Below are 21,420 nucleotides of genomic sequence, written 5' to 3'. Positions count from 1 at the left end.
ATTGATAAATCATAGCTCCTACTACACTGCAAGTGCCCTGTACTTAACTGGCCCATCTTTCTCTGGGAATCAGATCAGAACAAATTATTTTTAGCATTCACAGCTGCTCATTTTATATATCAGGATTAAAGAGATTATGAAAAAGAAGCTTTCACATATTTTGCTTTATAGATATTTGTAATGGGGGTTACAATGTAAAATACTTTGCATAGTGCCTTCTAACTAGGTACATAAACCCACTTTTTAAACGTTAATGAACCCTGGCAAAATTGTTACAGTTACTTTTTTTCTTAATACCAAAGTAACAGAGGCAATGAGAAGAAAAGTTGTAATCAAGTGAATCAGCGACAGTCTTGGAATCAAATCTCAGTGCCTTTTGTTAATCACACTGAAATGTTTCAGCTGAGTAAAACACAGAATAATGCCTCAAACTGTTTCATTCAAAAAATACATTCTGTTTCCAGAGGTCCGGCTAGAGCAAGGACAATGGCATATTTTGGCGAGGGCAAAGGCCCGATCCACGTGGATAACGTGAAATGTACAGGAAATGAGAGATCCCTGGCAGACTGCATTAAACAGGACATTGGGATGCACAACTGCCGCCACAGTGAGGACGCGGGGGTGATCTGTGACCACCTAGGCAAGAAGACCCCTGGGAACAGCAATAAAGGTGAATGCCCATTGTGAGTGGCAGAAGAGACAGATTTAAACGACACCCCCCACCCCCCCCGAGGGAACAGTTATTTCAAAAGATTTCTACAAATAAATAGTGGGAGAGCCTCACTGTCTACGCTGTGTGATCTTACTGCAGTGCCAGCAAAGGAATCATAAAGATTATTTAAATGTTACAGGGTATTCGTCTCCCATAGTTTATGACAGCCATGTTTCTTAAGTTCCATGAAGGACATGAAAGTGCAAAAACCTAGATAGCTACTCAAGGTATAGTTTATCTTCCGGTGAGGACTGCAGCCTATGAGGTATGCCAAGCTCTACTTCCACTTACATGAAGTAAGGAAGAATGCTATAGAAGAATCCTACACTTGAGAAGCAGAGCACAAATGTGCAAATTGCTCCATGATCACAGTCAAAAGCTCAGCTAAAAGATTCAGCTAAAAAGAATTTGTAAATCTGAGAGAATTGTATATTTTCCGAGGCAAAATTTGGTTGTTAAAAACTACCATGAAACATGCAGTAACTTCAGCCTTTGTGGTTAGGAATTTCTTTTTAGTTAACTCTCAAAATGTTTTTTTTTTTCATTTTGAGTTTAAAGCTGTCTACATCTCCCTTTCAGGTCCAGATTCTCTTGCTTCTGTTTGTGGATTGAGGCTACTACATCGTCGACAAAAGAGAATAATTGGTGGGAAAAATTCTTTACGGTAAATATTTGGTAAAGACAAATAATTTTGAATATAAAGCTTCTAAGACATGTATTTGGCATAAGCAGTTTGCCTAATTTATGGTTTTATTGTAAGTTTCTTGTTTGTTTTTCCTTTGGCTTGTCATGAGGTAGAAGCAGAAATCTATTCAATGCAAATTTGGTAGGAAATAAAAACATGCATTGAGAAATACTTGCAGCATTAGTTAAAAATCTTATGGGTTTAGTCTTTGCTAGGGTTAAATGGTTTATTTTCAAAATAATTTTACTTTTCTTCAAAGGATATCTTGATATCTGGATGTAAGCTACATGAAGACAGCGATGAATAGAGTACAAGGTCTTTAATGGCTGCAAGTTGGAGTACAGGAAGTTCCGCACCAACATGCGGAAGAACTTTTTCACAGTGAGGGTGACAGAGCCCTGGGACAGGCTGCCCAGGGAGGTGGTGGAGTCTCCATCATGGGAGATATTCAAGACCCGCCTGGACGCCTATCTGAGTGATATGTCCTAGGGAGCTGCTTTGGCAGGGGGGGTTGGACCCGATGATCTCTTGAGGTCCCTTCCAACCCCTACAATTCTGTAAAAAAAAAAAAAAAAAAAAAGCTACCTGCACCAAAGAACAGGCCCAGTATGATTCATTGCCCGAAACCTGACTTTCCGTCGCAAAATAAGCCTTGATGATGATATTGGCTTTTTGTTAACACTTTGTTCTTAGTTTTTAATGAAATATTTACATGTAGTTAATATAATCAGATTAACTGAATACTAGTTCTATTGCTAGATGTTAGAATCAGAAGTATAGGCTTTATATGTCCTCAGAATACGTGTACAGAGGACACTGGATGAAATCAAACGGTGACAAATAATGGATTGCACAATTAAAAGCGAGAAACTTGATCTTGTAATAAATAAGAACAGGGACATTTGATGAGCAAAAAGGTGAGAGAAATCCAATAGCACACTTAGAAATGCCTCAAAATCAAGAAAGCGGACATATGAAGAGTATGAAAGGACTCGTTGTCATAAGAAGTCATTAAGACAAAGAGCCTGACAAAGCTCAAAAAGAACATATACCAGGAAATCCAAAGCTGTCCAAATTGCCCCATTTTGGAAAGCCATAATAAAACCCATCTTCCAAAACTAAAAGTAACTATATTTTTTTATGGGAATTAAGTTCCTCCACCTAACTTTAAAGTATTTGGCACTGGCAACTTTGAGATAGGATGCTGGACTAGATACTCCTGGGCAGCTCTTGTACACAAGCATACCTATAAAAGTTGTCAGTAGTCAGAAAACAGTTAAGCATACCTGTTGCTTATTCTTGGATGTTGCTGCTGCTCAAGGTGCATCTCTGTCCCATCTCTCTGATTCTGTATTTTGCTAATCTATTAAACCAGTGAAAAATAATCTATCCTGTCTTCATAGGCCTGCAACTATATCCTAAAACAGATGAACACAAGCTGAAGAAAGGCACTCATCTATTATGTGTAGTTTCTACAGTTGCTTTAGACCTCTTGGTTGGCCAGCTTCCCTTTTCAAGCAACTCAGAACTGACAAAAATACTAATGCAGACAGGAAAGGATTCTGGCTTAAGCTTTTCAAGAAACTCCCTTCTTTCTGACAGGAAATTTCTGTTTTATTGACTTGGATGGTATTTGGCAAGGAACCCATGAAATGTATTTTTGGCATGATAAATGCAATCTGAGAAGGGAAAATTAAAACAATTGACAGTGGGAAGAAGCACTCGGAGTGCTGGATGCCCAAACAATTCATAAAGTAATCCTGACCATTGTTAAATGGAATTCTGAGTGCTGTAGGAATATAAATGTATTCTCAACTTACTTGATAAATAACAGTTTGAAAGCGATGTCAGTCAAAGAAGCTAAACAGGATTTACATGGTAGGTAGCTGACAAGCCACTTTCCTTTTTCATTGTTGCACTCTGAACATAATGCCTTCTGCGCTCTGTAGGGGCGGCTGGCCATGGCAGGTAGCAATCAGACTGAAATCCTCTCATGGTGATGGAAGACTCTTGTGTGGTGCTACTCTCATCAGCAGCTGCTGGGTCCTCACTGCTGCACACTGCTTTAAAAGGTAAGTGTCTCTTCAGAAGCAAAGTGTACTTATTCTGTGTATGGGCAAAAATATTCCAGTTCAGGCTCACTGAAAACTTGTTGCAAAGGTTTGGTCTTTAGTTTTAAAAAACCTACCAACCAACGTCCATTCCTTCCAAATAGAACCAAACAAAAAATGCTCATATACTGAAATTATCCTGGGTGTCATCAGTTACAAGATTCATATTCACAAATTCTGCATTTCCATGAAAAAATGTAGACCATACCTCTGACATTTTAGCACAGCTTTTTGTTCCAATAAAGCTTGTGGTTGCAGTGAACACAGCTGAGCAAATATTAAACACAGGCACTCTAATATTTCAGATTCTTTTTGCTAATGACAGCTATTTGCAGTGACAGACATTTTTACTGTAACACTGCAGTGACTAAATGAACCCATTTTAGGTAAAAGCACTGTTACATATTTTGCTGAGTCTGATAGGAAAGTAAATCCTTACACTGGATGCTAGTGAGACAGAGCTCTTTTCCTAATTCTTCACAAATAGGCTGGAGCAACTGCCTTACAGTATCCTACAGTACATAAGGAGTCTTTTGCAGCCATTGAAACAAAGGTCTCTTTAAAGACAATTAATTGTCTAAGTGGTTATACTGGTACACTTCTCCGACACTGGCAACTGTGACAAATTCAGCTCCTTTTTAGCCAAAGGTTAGAAATTCACACTCCCCTGTAAATTGTACTTGATCTACCTGGTCTAACTTCTGCAAGTCTCACTATTAAGCTACTATCTAGCTTTTCTAGATGTCTTCCCATTTTTTGCAGAAAAAGATACTCTGTTCGTGATGATTCTTCTATTCAGGTTTTATGATAGCCCTTCTCCAGTTATTCATCAGGAACTCACTGCCAATGAAGGTCCTGTAGTATAAACACCAATTTGCACAGTAAGGGAGTTGTTCTAATATTTTAAGCTTCTGATAACAATAACTGCATTATTATAAGGTGGTTGCAGTATGGACTGGAATAAAAGCATAGAAGAATGGCATTGCAGTTTTGACCACATTTACTAGAATTTGCTCAAGTGGGCTGCAAATATTTCATGTTGAGCACACTAATAACTAAAAAGAAGAGTCAGATATACTTTTACTTGGATGGAAACCATTTCCTTTGCTTAGTGCCAGGTACACAGCTGTTCATTTTCATGTTTCCTGAAAGTCATGGAGGACTTCTCTTGGTAGTATTTCAAGATGAAATGGTCAAACTCAATAAAATTTCTGCCTACCTCTACTGGTGTCTCAGTGGTTTCTGCAGAATTACAAAAGCACTCCAGTTGCTATCATCAAAATTTAAGGAAAATAGATCCCTGTTCATCATCTCTATGCTGATTACTAAGGATGCAACTTAAGCTCTTGAAAAAGCCTTTGGTTAAAGGCCTGAAAACAAGGCAGTCCTTTCTGCTGTTTTACCTCAGAGGCCCTCTTTCAGGAAAGAAAAAGGGAGGTGATAGGAAGCCACTTAACTCTTCAGTGCGCAAATCAAGATCATAATTACCCAACTCTTCCCCTTATTAGAAGGCTTTCACCATGTTTGGTGAAGCACGTTACTATCTGCTGTGCTGCTCCAATTGCAGTGCATCCTTACAGTAAGCGCTCCCCACAGAATGCATTGCCTGTTCTTCCCAAACGTGTCCTTACATAGCTGGAGCCCGAAGTCAGTACTGAATCTGCTGCCAAAGCATGCCCATTTTGGAGACTTTGATGAGCACAGAATCACGAGGTTGGAAAAGACCTTTAAGATCAAGTCCAACTGTTCCTGTCCTATACCACAGCTTTGTGCCAATTCCCCTTGACCTATCACCTGTCACTTGGCTGAAGAGACCATCGCCCACCTCTCTACAACGCACCGTGCTGCAGCACTGTGATACTTCCAGATTGGTGCAGGTTCCCCTAAAGCCTGGTCTCACGGAGCAAAGCAGCGTTTTGCCCCGATGCTGCATTTACAGCTGTGCCACTGAGATCTAAGCATGCAATTCCAACAGCCTATGGATGCGCTTCTGCGTACTGTAAAAGAGAGGGCACCTTTAGCTCTAAGTTGGCATTGGACAGACCGGGCTGAACTTCCTCATGACCTCAGGGTGATTCTAAAGGGCTAGGTTTCCAAGAGCTATCTATAGATCAAGTGCCTTCTTTACATATTTTCCACACACAGACAAGAGAAAGAGCAGTATATCATTTCTCATATCCTGGAAATTGGGACGCTGCTTAAGTAACAAAAGTGGTCTCATCTATACTATGGATAAAAATTAAATACAATTTTATGCATGATGATGGGAATTGTTTACCAGTAGTATAGCGGCATTACTGTTTTTTGTAATTTTATAGACACATAATTTAATTTAAGATCAAAAATCTCATAATACATCAATCTTACTAACAAGTAGTTTTGAGAACTACTGGGAATTTGAAGGTCTCCACATATAAAATACTTAGAAATATGAGTCATACAAAAAAGATATTGTAATGATTATGATGTAATTTTAGGAAATACAGTGTTACTTGAACATTATAAAAATAATAACATAACTTTTATTTAAGTGCTTCTTTAGGCATTCCTGAACACCCATGTATAATTCAGCACAGTCTTGGCAATTTTGTTTTGAGAACTAGGGACCCTGAGGCACAGTGCAACAAAACACCTAGTAATACACCAGAAACCAATGTAGACACCAGAATTACAATGCTGTTTTCTCAAACTCATCATGAATGATGACATGAAATCAGGTGTGCCTTCAATGTCAGTACATTACTTGACTGGCAGCAGGACAGTATAGTATGGCAGCTGATGACTAATCCATCCTCCAGTTGGCTGGGAAATTAACCTGCCAGGAGGTGCTAAGGCAAACATTGCCAGACTGCAGTAGAACTTTAAAGAATGCCCAAAACAGCCATCCCACAGGGGGGCAATACCCGGAAAGCAACAACAGCTTCCACCCACGAAGCACTCACAGTGATGTGTGTGTGGTGGCTCTGTCACAGGTGACTTACATGAGGAAGACTGGCCACCCCTGCGCTAGACTACTTTGCTTTTTTAATGTACTCTATTACAATACTCCACAGTTGACAAATGCCAACTACTACAGGGGAAGAAATATAATTGCCTAAGATGAAAAAAAAAACCAGTTTAAGAAAGCTTTGTGTGTGTGAACATGCACAGAAATACAGTAAAGCTATGCAAAGACAGCTCCTTAAGTGTCTCACTAGAAGCCTTGTTGCTATTATACCTTTGTATGAGAAGCAACACTTCTCATTCTACTAAATATCTAAAATCAGTACTTTTAATTAAGATAAGCTTTCCTGGATCTCCTTTCCTCATTATTCAGCTATAAATTATCCATCATTCATAATGAAGAAAAATAGCAGGAACCTATTAAAGGGAACACTGTTCCTTTTGCCAAAATAAAGGATGTAACATTAAATAGAAGCAGCAAGCTTTCTGCTGTACTATCTGATACATGGCTGACAGGAGAGCAATCATCATTAGTCATAAACAACTTCATGCTTAGGCTTACAAATCAAAATAAACAATTAAAAATCAAGTTCTAGTGATTATTAAATTGGTTTTGGAAGGCATTATGTTCTTTTTGAATCTAAATTGCAAACACCTAATACATCTGTGATTCTAGTAAGCTGACTTCCATGAGGTTTAAAAAAAATGTATGCAAAAAACACACAACCTCTTTCCCCTTCAAATTGCATTAAAGATAATGCATAAGGTATATGGTAAATTCTGTAACTTATGCCATGGATAAGGCCTATAGCCTTATGCAGAACCACTACATTGAAAAAAAATGCAAAAGATTTATACTATGTAAAGTTACCTTTCTCTAGTTGAGAGGCAGATTTCCACTGCACCACTGATAGTACGCATCTGCAAGTGCTGTGATTGTGTTTGTTTATTATTATTGTGTTTGTGGTTTTACACAAAACTTGCATGTCAATGTACACAATGGTTAACTCAAATGGGCAAATATATTTTGAACGCAAAAAAGCTTTCCTAATCCTATCAGCATATCACTAACAGGTGATGTGCTGCACACAGCCAAAGGTTTATCTATAAATTATGAGAGCGTATGTTCAGTGACCATTTGGAAATCTTTTTGTCCGATTATGTCAGGCAAATATATTTAATCCTAATGATCCTGTACGTTTGTATTCTAATGGGAAACCTGAATAGCAAAAATTGTTGAAATATTACTATGAAACATTCCAAGATCATTATCTAGCAATACATTCTAGAGTACAGAATCCTATTTATGATAAGTTTTATAGGCGATGAGATCAACAGTTACAAACAATGACAAAAATTATTAAACTATTTAATATTGTTGAACTGGCAAAGGAAACAGCATAATTTTACTTAGGCTCAAGTTGCTATATCATTGAGGTTCTTTAGTGGAACACCATCATGCAAACAGGAAATTTGAGCAGAAAAATGTATCTAAAACATCAGAAACAAAAACAATTCTTCCATCTATTTTAGTGGGGATTTTGCGTGTAAGTTAGAGTAGTTCAAATGAATATAATACAAAGCCATTTTACTGCAATAGTAATAAAGTACTTTCTAGATCAGCTTCTTTCTAAATTACTGAGGAAAAATACATCTTACAAAGTTGGCTAATGTATCAGCCAGTACTGTTTGTAATCACACCCATGGAAGAAGTGACAGCAGAGAAGTACTTAGCTGGCCATGTAACATCACACACCCACACCCCCTGCCCCGTGTTAGTGCACTCTTTTTGTTCTGAGCATTACATCTGTTCTGTAAATGCATTTTGTAAAAATGAAACACTGTTTGATACCATGCACCCTGACCACTCAGCCACCCACCTCTACGCAGACCTCATCCAGAGGGCACAGGAGCTGTGCTGTCAGCGTGTAAAGTATTCTATAGCTGGGTGGTTTATTCCTTTGTTCCAAGAGTTTCACAGGGGATCAATGCATTGATTAACTTATACAGTAAAATGAACTACCAGGGTCTGTTAGTTTGGTTTTCATAGTGTATTCAAACAGTATTCTATACCACAGTAGCATGCTTTCTCTCAGTCGACATTACAGCTGCGTCCATGAAAGAGATGGCCTAAGTGATCAATACACTTGCTGTTGATTTGGTAGTTTCTCTTGCTGCAACCAATTCAGAAATCTTTAAGCTCTAGTTCTAAGAAATACACTATTGTGGAGGGTATAAAAAGCATTAATTATGGGTTTGAAGGTGATGGAATGGGGTATTTTCTGTGCATGTATTAACAAATTTCCTGTTGAAGGCTATGAAGGAAAGGGAGAAGTCAAAGGAAAAATATTTGGGTTAGCTTAATTAGATTTTTAAATAAATAAATGTACCCAACAGTACTACCTTGTTTGTATTTCCCTGAGGACTGTGTCCTGTAATCTAAGTATCTCCAAAGTCATGGACAGAAAATGTTGTTTCAGCCACAGTAATCATATCTAAGGCATCTACCATTTAGTCTGTGACGTGAAAGAAATTGGGGCCATACTAGTTATAAAACAAGTCTTAAGATTTACATGTCTTCTGTCTCTTTGACAGTAGTGTGTGTGATGAACATAAGCTTTGTTTTCCCTATTATAATTTAATTTAATATAAGATGTTTTTATCAAGACACCTAAGCCTCTAGAATGTCTCTAGAATGTCTCAGCCAGTCTACAAAGCAAGTTTGAACACGGTTTTCATTTCAGTAACTATTTGCAGCATTGCAGTGATGTTACATTTTGGTAGTTCGTGCTACCCTTACTGAATACATCTATAATTCACACCTTGCTTGCACCCTTGAGATAGGTGCCAGTCACGGCAGATGGCCTTGCCTGTGAAAATACAGAGAAAAGAACATAGCCCAGCCCTAAACTTCAGGAGAACCTTTTTTATATTCTTTAGGATACACTTGAATGTCAACCTAATATCTGAGAAAGGAATTTTACTCTTTAAAAAAAGAAGTTTAGGTATCATTAATTATATGATCAATATAGGTGCTGATCAAACCTGTTTGCATGCTCAGGACCTGACTTCGCATGAGCCAGCCCTATTTGTTTTCACCTCAACCTCAGGTATGGCAACAACACTCGGAACTATGCCGTGCGAGTTGGAGACTATCACACGCTGGTACCAGAAGAGTATGAGGAAGAAATTGGAGTGCAACAGATTGTGATGCATAAAGAATACAGGCCTGACAGCAGCGACTATGATATTGCATTAGTGAGGCTACAGGGGCCGGAGGAGCAGTGTGCCAGATTTAGTACCCACGTCTTACCTGCTTGTTTGCCATTAAGGAGGGAGAGACCACAGAAAACTGCTCCCAACTGTTATATCACTGGATGGGGTGACACAGGTAAGAATGTTCTAATGCCTTCCATCCACGATCTTGATACCTAAGGCTTTTTATTGAAAAAAACCAAACCAAACCAACAAAAACCACAAACAAACCCCCCCGCAACAACAGAAAACAAACCCCAAGCCTCAAATATTTTATGTAAGAAAACAGCCAAAATCAAACAATTTTAATATAGGGCACTATTTTCTCTCCTGACCCTTAAACAGGAATGACAACACTTTGTTTACCAAAGTTAGCTTGTGTTTGAAAAGTGGCAATTAACCATGTCACTCTAAATCACAGAACCAGCCAGTAAAATGGCCTCATTAAGACTGACAAGCATGAATGAAAAGCTTATTTGTTGCCAGGCACACCCTGCCCAGCAGCTTGTCACCCCCTGCCTCACAACATAACAGCTCCAGTGTGTTAAAGGTTTTTAAGGTAAGTAAAATGAGTATTTTAGAAAGGTTATTTATAACACTGTTTCTGCAGGGAAAAGGGCTATAAAATACAAACCCAATAGAATTTCAAATGACATTTTTAGTCTCTCTTGTTACCACTAACATTTTCAATCAGAAATTAGATTTAAATGAGAGAAATTTTGACAGTATGTTGAAAAGCCACAATGTAATCTATAATCCAGCTTCTGGAACAAGCTAGTTACTTTTTAGATCAATGCAAAATTCTTGCTCTTCAAAGGTCTTTGTCCTTTAAATGTTTTACAAATTAATAACCATTTTTACTTTCATGTTTTTATGGTGCTGAATACATTGCAAGACAGCAACCACCTTTGTTCCTCTGACTCAAACTGGCAAGGAGACAAGGTCACGAGGCCAAATATCAGTTCTTCCTCCTTACATGTATTAAATCTGTGCACAGATGTCTGGGTCACTGTATTCCAATAAAGGAGATAGACTTGTAGGGTGGGATTTTGCTAAATACAACTGCTAATTCACTGCCCATGTCTGTCATCGAGTCCAACCCCCCTGCCAAAGCAGGTTCCCTAGGACAGGTTGCACAGGGAGGTATCCAGACGGGTCTTGAATCCCCAGAGGAGACTCCACATCCCCTGGGCAGCCTGTCCCAGGGCTCTGTCACCCTCACAGGGAAAAAGTTCTTCTGCATGTTGGTGCAGAACTTCTGGTGCTCGAATTTGAAACCATTGCCACCAGGATTACAAATGACGCTGCGAATCTCTACCAGATTACACTTGGGCTCAGCAAAAAGTTAGCTCCTCGGTTGAAGGGACAAGCAAAGTCGCATGCACTTACAGGACGTAGGTGTGATGGCTTCCTGGGTGTTCCACTTGGAGGCTGAGCGAGCATGCAGGACCTGTCAGGCTGAGTTAGACTAGATTTGAACTAGTGCCCTAGAACTGAACAGCTTCTACAGCTCAAAACTCCCAAAAATGTTCCCCATTTAAGTATTAAGGCATACATTCTTGTAGATGACCCTCTAGCCTTGGAAATATCCAAGCAATAAAATTATATCTTAAATTTTAAGCTTTTTTTTTCTTAAAAAAGTATTTACAAAAAAAATCTATTCCATATTGAGAATATCTATATAGTATTTTAGCATTCTACTTAGTGCACAGTTTATTTTTTCAGTATTTAGTTTTATTGTCTGTCTTTTTGTTTAATGACAAAACAGTTTGAAGGACTGAGACCAAAAATTGGATTATATCACTTTTAGGTTTCCAAGACTGACCACTGTAATGTGACAATAATTTGGGTCCTCTTTTCAGGAAGGGCCTATTCAAGAACATTGCAACAGGCTGCCATCCCCTTACTTCCCAAGAGGGTATGCGAAGAGCGTTACAAAAGAAGATTCACAGGAAGAATGCTCTGTGCAGGAAACGTCCAGGAACAGCAACGTGTTGATAGCTGTCAAGGGGACAGTGGTGGACCACTGATGTGTGAACGTCCAGGGGAAAGCTGGGTTGTGTATGGTGTGACCTCCTGGGGCTATGGCTGCGGTGTAAAAGATTCTCCAGGCGTCTACACAAAAGTATCATCTTTTGTACCCTGGATAAAAAGTGTGACCAAACTATGAACATCTGTAATGAAAACCAAACTTTTTAACAAAGTGTGAGACAGGACAGCTTGAAAAGCACAGACAGTGCACAGCTGGGGCCCACAGTGAGTGGAAACAGACACATTTTCCCAATTCATGTGTTTTTTCTTTTTGTTAAATCCAAACACACAACCTTTCCAGTTAGGGACTATCCAAACAAAATCCCTCTGTGTTAAGGAAGATTATATATATTGCATGAACAAGTTACCATGTATCTAAGATAAGGGAAAAGTGATAGCCAGTTTAGAGTAACATTGGAGCAGGACAGCTGGAGAGTTCACTATGAGATCCACCGCCACCGGAAGGCTGTAGTAGCTCCAAGCTATTTATGCTCCCAAGCTTCTCTAGAATTAATTACAGATGTCAAAATTAATCTTCAGTCTACTTTATTTGATCAGTTCTTGACTGTTTTCCTATTATTCCTATAATCTTACGCTCAGCCCTCTACTTTTGACTCATGTTTTGTTAGCTAATGTGAGATTAGCAGGTTGATTCTTGGTAAGTAATTCTGAGCATGTGTTAAACATCAGAAAGAAATAAATTGTCAATAATCAGATCCCAGCTATTCTGATAGATGTTCTGACAGCTTAGTCTGGATACACTGCTAAATAAAACCGGTAGCACACTGGAAGTTAAGTTTCCCCACAACCAACCTGCACAGCTGCAAGAGCCAGATCAAAACCAATCAACCTCTTATTTCCTATCCTCTAGGTAAGTATCATCTTTCTTCTTTCTGAAATTCATCATTTTTAGTAGATACAGTGTTTCAGAGAGAATTTACTTTTCATATTCGCCACTAGCTGTCAGCACAGTATCAGACTAACAAACATCCTAATCCTCTCCATTGCTGGTTTTGGAGGGCCTTTACTCAAGGAACACCGAGAGCCTGTTAAACTGCAAGACAAAGGTGTACGTATGTATAATGCAAATACTGGAGATGTTGAGCCAAAACCTGTCTGTAAAGTCTCAAGCTACTGTTTTCTACACATCAATATTTAGACAATTCTTCCCTGCTTAGTTGCAACACTGATTCAGACTTAACTTACAGGAAAGTTAAGAGATGGTTTTCAGTGACTTCAAAAGTATTGACACATCTTGATTCCATTTTATTCCTGTTATAAACACTGCTCCCCACACTATAAAATCCTTGACAGTCTATAAAACTGCACTGATAAAAAGTTACTCTTCCTGTACAAGACAAATTATTACCCTTTTAGAAAGGGCCACCCCACTGAACTTCCCACACAGAACACAGGAAGTGATCGCCACCTTAGTGCAACAGTAACAGTGTCAGTCCTCAAAATACCTTCAACCAGCGAGACAGTAAAGTTCATGGCTACCTCTGCCATCCCTGTTGAAGGCTGCATGTGCACCCTACCTATTGCATTAACAGACATGCCTCTTGAAAAGGTGAAACAGAGCTCTGGAGGCCATGAAATGCACCAGTGTGACAAGCACGGCAGATACACATCACCACATAGTGACTCTGCAAACTGTGACCACCAGTGACTATTTTCCTGTTCCCTACCCCCTAACACTCTAGGTAGGACAGTGTTACAACGTGGGAACCTTGCATTCACACTCTAAGTAGGAAGCAGCCCTTGGTTTCTATATGGTCTTGTGTCTCTCTGGTGTTGCAACAAGTATCCAAGACAAAGCAATTTGCATACAAAAGTGGGGATTGCAGAAGCCCACATGGTTGAAGATTTGGCCCATATTTCTCTGCAACCTCAAGCTTAGTTTCCAGAGTCACGTGTAGTCCAAATATCTTGTTGGAACTGGTGCTAAACTAGTACATGAGGTGCTTTAACGTATTTTGGTTTTCTGTAATTCCACACTATTTGAAACTGTATGAAATACTTAAATCAATGAAAAAACATATTGTGGCAACCTGCTCTTAGACCTGTGTAAAACACTCTGCTAGTGAACTTTAAAAATGTTTAAATTTTACTTATGCACAGCCCATTTAATTACAGGGCAAGTAAATCTGTCACAATATGCCTACTTGTACCATCAAAGCTGGCTATACAAGACCCCTTATTTTGAGACTTCTGAAGAAGACTATACAGTGCACTAAATGCCAGATTTGTGTACAGGGGAAAGAAACTTTCTTTTAGATGCTGCACCATGGGAATACAATACTTGGTAGTGGGGGATGGGAGGGAATTAAGTCTGCAAACTAAATGTAAACATATAGATTCAGTACAGTAGCTAGTAGTTTAACAGGATGCTTGAACACATTTTGAAATATCACACCACTTTTAATGCAGAGAGCATGCCTTTCCAGTTTCTAACATAAAATGAAATTCTCTTGTCTTACAGCATTGTGGTTTCTGTTCAATGAGCCTGATGATGTAAATGTATGCAATAAAACCTGCCACGCTGTTACCTTTTATACGTTAACCCTGTGGATAACGTGTAAGTGGATGCTGCAGGAATGCCAGCTGGGTAAACTTCATGTGAGCTTTCTTAAGTTAAAAGGAAGGCTCTTGAGAATATTTTCTTCATAGCATATAAGCTTTGGGCCATTTTCTCAGGAGACTGAAGTTTGTTCTGTATTTACCTTTGTAGCAATGTAAAGAAAAAAGAAATATCAAAAACCACCAACCTGTTTTGGGTGAAAGTTGGAGAGCTGTTAAGATACTAGACATAACTACAGATAGGTCAGGGTGCAGAAAAAGGAGCTTCTGTAAAGGTAAGAGCTAAGGTGCTCCAGGAAGATTGCAAAGACAGGTGAACAGTTGTTCCAAAAACAGGAATTAAACTTTAAGAGAAATCATGAAAAGCAAGCCATTTTCCAGATGGAGATGAAAAGCCAGATCTTGTAAGAATACCTCTATTGTACTGAAGTAGTGAGGGAAAATGGATTTCACTGCCCTCTGTGCATGTGACTGGATGTTCATGGAAAACTTTGGTCTTAGGAAAGGCTATGTAACTCCACTGAGCACTCAAAACTAGGAGGAGCTACCAACATTATCTCTCACACTTGTATTTGACGATAACCTTGAAAACTAATTTATTTCCCTTGATTCAAACCTACTGTTTTATCTTTGCAAGCACTAAACATTTATTAAAGAACTCGAAGTTTAATCTTCACAGATCTAACCTGCAGGCCAGGTCAAGCCACCAGGCCAATTTATTCAGGGGGAAATCCCAGTGACTTCATCACTTGGCTCACAATGAGTCGACTGGCAGGACAGCTACACCGTCCTCTACAAAATTAGTTTCACAGGAAAGGATCCTCTGCTATGGGAGGCAGAGAGAGCAGTCAGTTTGCAAAGGGCAACTTGTAAAAACAAACAAAATACCAAACAAACAAGACAATTCAGTTATTATACACTGAAATTGTTAAAATAGTTTAAACTGCTGTCTGATAAAAGTAGCAGTCAACAGTCAAGGGAATTGGGTAACACATCAAACTACCTTATCTGTGTAATACTAAAACCTAGACCCAGAAAACCCAAACTTGTAAACGTGTTTGTTTTCTAAAAGCTTATTACAGAAGTCCACTCATAAAAGAAAACTCAGTTCGTCTCTGGCTACCAGTCTTGGCAGCCACAAACTTGGAATCCTAAGCAGTAAAGATGCCATGTGATAGCATTGCACACAGATCTGTTTAAAAGGAGAGTCATCACATACCAGCCATTAAACAGGTGTAGCACCACTTATAGCTCCAGAGAGAATATACATTCAGCCATACTTTGGCAATGGCAGGAAATGTACAAGTCGGAAAAAAAAAAAAAAACAAAACCAGGTTTCCTGTGACAGCCCCCTGATCTCCTCACCAGCCTCCTCCGTATGACTAACACGCCCATTGGAAGTAATTTCCTTAGATCTAATCCAGGATGTAATTCAAGTCTACAATTCTGCCCCCATGCACTTCAAACAGGAAACCTCCCCTCAGTTGCCAAGTACTCCGCAGTAATAGCACTGCCTACTGATCTCAGTCCTACCTAGCTTCAGATTCTATTTCTAAGTCTGAATTTCAAAGTCCTCCTTACTTTCCAGTTTGCAGTAATTTGCAAAGAAAATCCTTATTATCTGGAAAATATTCTGTAAGAGATTATACCAGAACTGTTGGGATTTATGGGAAATGGAGAGTGGCCCTAGAAAAGACAGTTATGCTTGTTGAAGAACATCTGCAAAAGCAAGAGAAAAATACAGGAAAGGTGGTTTAGATGTAAATTGGTGTGTACTTCATCAGGGAGGTGGCAGGGTGTGCTTTGTCATGGTAAAGGAAGGTACAAACGGAAAAGACTCCTACACAGCAGGAGTCCCCTAGGGTGGGACAACCTTCTGCACAGGAATGTTGTGGTTTAGATTAATGAAAAGTTCTGAAACCTGACTCGAGGCTGCTGCATCAGCCATGAGCGGGTGTAAAGGTTTGCTCAGTTGTTATTAAAGTTGTCTTCAACCCACCACAATTGGAGTCTGTGCCTTTCAATATGCCACAGGTATTAGCAAAGACAGTAAATTTACTTACAAGTAAAATATGTATCTGTTCTGATTCTGAAATGATTCTCCATCTACTGGAACTTGTTATATTCTTCTACTGAATATGGATTAAATAAAAGAACTCTGAGCAGCTGTGACTGAAGGAGCAGCAAATCAGAGGCACCATCCCCCCCCCCCCAACAGCAACCGCTGATTGAAATCATGCAACTTCTGGAATGGCTCCCAGACAATGCATCAGCACAGCCACAGCTTGTGCCTATGAGGGTCACAAATGTGAGGCCCAGATACCATGTGCTGTATCCCACCAACAGGCAGACTTGGCATGGGTCAGCAGTTCCGAGTGCAGGTCTAGCCTTGGTTATCAATAGTCTTGTCAGAAGCAGCAACACTTGCAGTTCAAGTTGATGTGTCTTTATTGATACATCTGAATGTTTTACATTGGCATATGTATTCAAATTATGAATATGCATTTCACAAACATTTTCTAGACTTCACGAACTTACCTTCAGCTTACGCAGTACACACGTATTCCTTGGAGCAACCTTTATAACACATTTGAACAGCAGAATTTGCACTGAAGGCGCAAGTTACTGGGATTTAGTAATACTGCAGTACAGTCAGCCATGACAGGAGTGCAGCGTTATCCACTAAACTACTGAGCATTACTGTAATTGCTTAAGACTTGGTGAGAGCCTAAAGATAGGATTAGCAGCAAATCTCTGAAAGCAGCACAAAATCAGGTAGTGTAGAGGCAGTTAAAGTCTAATTTCAGGCACAGCAAACTACATTCCAGCCCCTCTTCGCAGAGATGAGAGATGGACTTCCAAGTCTGAATTAAAAAAAAACTGTTGAGGCTAAAGGGAGATTAAGACCTAGCCTAAAATTAGCTTTTGCTATCTCCGCTTGATAACCAGAAATGTAATTGCTTGCAGAAGGCATCAATTTCAGAAGGTTAGATAGATCAACCCCATGGCCTAAGTAAAACCTAAAAATTCTAGTCATAGCTACTCCTAGAATTCACATGTGAAATTTAGCCACATCTTCCGTCATCGCAACTGAAGAGTGCTTTTTCCCTGTAAAAACAAGTTGAAAGCAGTTTAATATTGCTACCAGGAACACGTACAAAACAGCAAACATCAATGAATAATATTGTTATAAACAGCAGTGCTAAACTGTTCACTCTCATTTAAAAGCATCCTAATAGAACTTATTTGAGCAAGCAATAAGCAGGCAAACAGCACTGGGCAGCCAGGGAATCTCCACTCTACCAACGGCATGCGCCTCACCCCCGCCAGAGTCCTCTTACAGTCTTTTAGTTCCGGGGCAAACTCCGGGTTGAAGTGGCTTCCTCTGATTGCTTCTTTGGTTCTACTTCTCGTTGCTAGGGGGCCTTTTCTTTCCTCTTTGGTGGTCAGAGATGAAGACAGTAGTCTTCCTCTGCTTTGTCCTCTTGATAAGGCAACCAGGACTTTAACATTTTGCTTACTTAGCCCGTATCTCGGTTACTGCAATCGTTGCTTAACAGGGGATGACTATAGGCGTTGCCGAACAGGCTACTGCGATTAAAGACAGCTTAGTCACTAGGTTACAAAGGTTAACATAGTTTAACCGTCTACCGGTTTGATTAACAAATTGATTATACACGGTTTATTACAATATGATGCCCTTCTGAGTTGTAACCCCCTCTGAAACAAGGCTCTTTGTATTAACTTGAAACTCCATCTGCTCCTGCAGTAGCCGATTACTTAGAATTCATTTTAATTAAATCAGAAACACGTTTATTAAGATATTCCTCTTGCACAGACCTCTCCTCCAAGGCAGCACTAGATTCTGACATCCCCGGTTAGGCAGCCAAAAGCGCCAGTACCATGTTTTATCGTAATGCAGTATTTCCATTTTATCTAACTAACGCGATTGCACCCAGGCCCAGTGCTTGCCTGTCACACTGACTCACACAGGCGGCTGTATTTTCCCGTCGATAAAACACAGGCACATAAACACAGCGTGCCTTAACAGCCATCGAGCCTAGACCTCGATTTCGACAGACAAGACTCTGAGACCTAGTCGCCAAACCAAGGTATCAAATCGGTATTATTCCCGCCCAAAGCCTCAGTTTTACGAGATTATTACGTAACACGTACCCAGTCACATAGTTTTGGCGGGAAGATCTTCAACGGCAAGAGAAGCGCTTCCGTACCTTCGGATTCCGCGTTCCTGAGCAGGAAGGAGGGGGAGGGGGGGAGAAAAGAACGTGTTAAAACATTAATCGCTTATTGGCGAAGAAAAAAAAAAAGGGGGGGGGGTAGAGGAAACAAAACCAAATTACCAAAAAGCAGGGGAGAGGGGGAAGGAGGGCACGGGGGAAGGCCAGCCCCACGCCGCCGCACACCTCGGCCGACTCGGCCTGTAGCTCGCCACAGTCAACGACTAATACCCACAAAAGGGTAAAAGTTTTGCCAATTAGCAAGCAACTGCTCTTCCATGCCTAGGAAGGGAGACAGCCACGGCGGCAGCCCCCATGGAGTCATGGATCACCCCTTCCCACCCCCACCACGTGGCGGCCGCCATTTCCCCTCCCCCCACCCCGGCCCCGCCGCCATTTCACCCCCTTCCCGCACCCCGGCGCCTACCCCATGCCCCCCTCAACTCATCACGGAGCTCACCCGCTTCTCGCTCGGCTCCTCTCCTCTTTTCCACGCGGCAGCTCCGCCGAATCCCACAGCGCCTGTGGACAGGAGCCCGCCGCGGCGCCCCACGGTCGCGCCAGCCCGCTCGGCGGCAGCACCTCTGCTGCTACTGCTGCTGCTGCTGCTGCTGCCGCCGCCCCTCCTTCCCCCCGTGCCCCCTTCTCGCCAAGGGCCGCCGACAGCGGCCACGGCAGCAGACCGGAGCCCACGCGGCGGCGGGAACGCGTGGCTGCCGTAGAAGAAACGCCCGCCGGGGCCGTACCCCGAGGGTGGGGACTGGGTAACGGCCGGAGGAACCTCATTTGTCCTTAGGACGGCGTAATTGCGTGACGATAGGGCAGGGCCTGCAGGCTCCGCCCATGGCGGGTGTTATGGGCCGGGCATGGCCGCGGAAGCTGCGGTCTGGTGAAGGTCAGCTCGCGTCCCGAGTCCGGGATAAAGGCCGGGCCGCGGGTTTGGGCTGCTTCAGGCTGGGCGCCGTTGAACAAGGGCAGCCAAGGGACTGAAAGCCGGGCTCGCTCCCCTCCCGCGGTATGACCTTATATTGGAATAGCTGTGGAGGCTTTGAAGAGGCTGGAGGTGATTGAGCAACACAGTGTGGGAAGCTGCCCTTTGGCTCCTCTTTTAGTATCTGCGTTCCTTACCTTCCCCCCCCCCCCGGATAAAATGGAAATTATTTAAGACATCCCTGCTGCGTTGAGTGTTCTTCACTATTTTCAGGTGATTATGATGTAACACTGCTGCTTCAAATATTTGACTGCCAGGCAGTAGTGTAGAGTTACGAAGCTGCTGCTAGGATCATACGAGAGACCTGAGCCGAGTCTTTCCCACCTGTGTGGTGACCTCAGTAGGTCTCACCTTGCCCAGCTGGTGTTCAGGAATTTCATTTCTGCTCTGCCTCATGCATAAAAGAACAGACTCTTGCCCTTAGATTGGGTGTTTTCCTTCCAGAGTCCTATACCGATAACGTATGATGTACTGTTTGTATGGGAAGTTATGCAAAAAAAATACATTTTTTTCTATTTTGGTCTTGGTTTTCATACAGGAGTAAATAGGTTAGAATGCAGCTGAAGAAAGGAGCTGTACTGGGAGACTTAGTAGGACGGAGTGTCTTCACAGAGTCACAGGTTAGGAGTTGGAAGGGACCTCGAAAGATCATTTAGTCCAACCCCCTGCCAGAGCAGGATCACCCAGACTAAATAGCACAGGAACACATCCAGACAGGTTTGAATGTCCCCAGAGGAGACTCCACAACCTCTCTGGGCCTGTCCCAGGGCTCTGTCACCCTCACAGTGAAAAAGTTCCTCCTTATGCTCACATGGAACTCCCTCTGCTCCAGCTTGCACCCGTTGTCCCTTGACCTATCGCTGGTCATCACTGAGAAGAGCCTGGCTCCATCCTCCTGATTCTCACCCATTACATGTTTATAAAGATTAATAAGGTTTATAAGGGAACCCCTCAATCTCCTCCAGACTAAAGGGACCCAGCTCCTTCAACGTCTCATAAGGAAGGTGTTCCTTCATCATCTTGGTGGCCCTGAGCTGGGTTCTTTCAAGGAGTTCTGTGTCCTTGAACTGGGGGGCCCAGAACTGAACACAGTATTCCAGGTGTGGTCTCAGCAGGGCAGAGTAAAAGGGGAGAAGGACCTCTCTCGACCTACTAACCACCCCCCTTCTAATACACCCCAGGATGCCATTGGCCTTCTTAGCCACAAGGGCACATTTCTGGCTCATGGTCCTCCTGCTGCCCCCCAGGACCTCCAGGGACCTTTCCAGGGATGGAAGTGACGCTGACTGGTCTGTAATTACCCAGGTCCTCCTTCTTGCCCTTTTTGAACACTGAAGTAACATTTGCTTTCCTCCTGTCCTCAGGCACCTCTCCTGTTTTCCAGGATTTAGGAAAGATGACGGATAGTGGCCTAGCAATGACTTCTGCCAGCTCCCTCAGCACCCTTGCGTGCATCCTGTCAAGACCCATGGATTTATGGATGTCCAGACAGCTTAATTCATCCCTGACCCAATCCTCATCAATCGAGGCAGACTCATCATCTCTTGAAAAGAGACCATTTATTTGATCTGAGTAAAATAGGTTACAGGATTTGTACCAGCTCTGAACTGAGCCCTTAACCCATGGTTTTAACCTGGCCACTATTGTTTCTCACCTCTTATGAGATCTGATAATGACTTTGTGCTACTAGATTGACGTCTTTTCTCAGCAGATAGACATCAGAGCAATTGAAAGTACAGGAGCCTTATTCCCCATCTCAGTTTCTTAAGAGAAAGAAAAGACCAGAGCAGAAAAAGGGACGTGAAGAAAGAAAATACTGTATTAAAAAAGAAAGAAAGAACCTGACAGAAAACAGAGTGGTGAAGACTCAAGAT

At 41.5% G+C, this 21,420-nt stretch overlaps 1 protein-coding gene and 1 long non-coding RNA gene across 2 annotated transcripts in view; one reads left to right on the top strand and one right to left on the bottom strand.

The window, feature by feature from the left end:
* PRSS12 (serine protease 12) overlaps positions 1-11,876 on the top strand; it is a gene marked incomplete at both ends in the record, with an annotated part of 40,770 nt that extends 28,894 nt beyond the window's left edge. The window contains 5 exons of the mRNA XM_084263434.1: positions 465-670; positions 1,298-1,376; positions 3,347-3,469; positions 9,562-9,842; positions 11,569-11,876. Of these exons, the coding sequence (XP_084119560.1) occupies positions 465-670; positions 1,298-1,376; positions 3,347-3,469; positions 9,562-9,842; positions 11,569-11,876 (997 nt within the window). The remainder of the gene's footprint in view (positions 1-464; positions 671-1,297; positions 1,377-3,346; positions 3,470-9,561; positions 9,843-11,568) is intronic.
* Positions 11,877-16,755: 4,879 nt separating this feature from the next.
* On the bottom strand, positions 16,756-19,134 carry LOC311191289. Its single transcript, XR_014617272.1, has 4 exons — positions 19,016-19,134; positions 18,494-18,566; positions 17,659-17,908; positions 16,756-17,425 (listed from the first exon to the last, which is right to left on the bottom strand). It is a non-coding gene; the product is annotated as an uncharacterized lncRNA (long non-coding RNA).
* Positions 19,135-21,420: the final 2,286 nt, after the last annotated feature.

This window comes from Gallinula chloropus (genome assembly GCF_964237585.1).
Source record: "Gallinula chloropus genome assembly, chromosome: 4".
Lineage (NCBI taxonomy): Eukaryota > Metazoa > Chordata > Aves > Gruiformes > Rallidae > Gallinula > Gallinula chloropus.
Note: the sequence above shows the minus strand (reverse complement) of the source record. Positions and strands in the feature narration are given on the sequence as shown.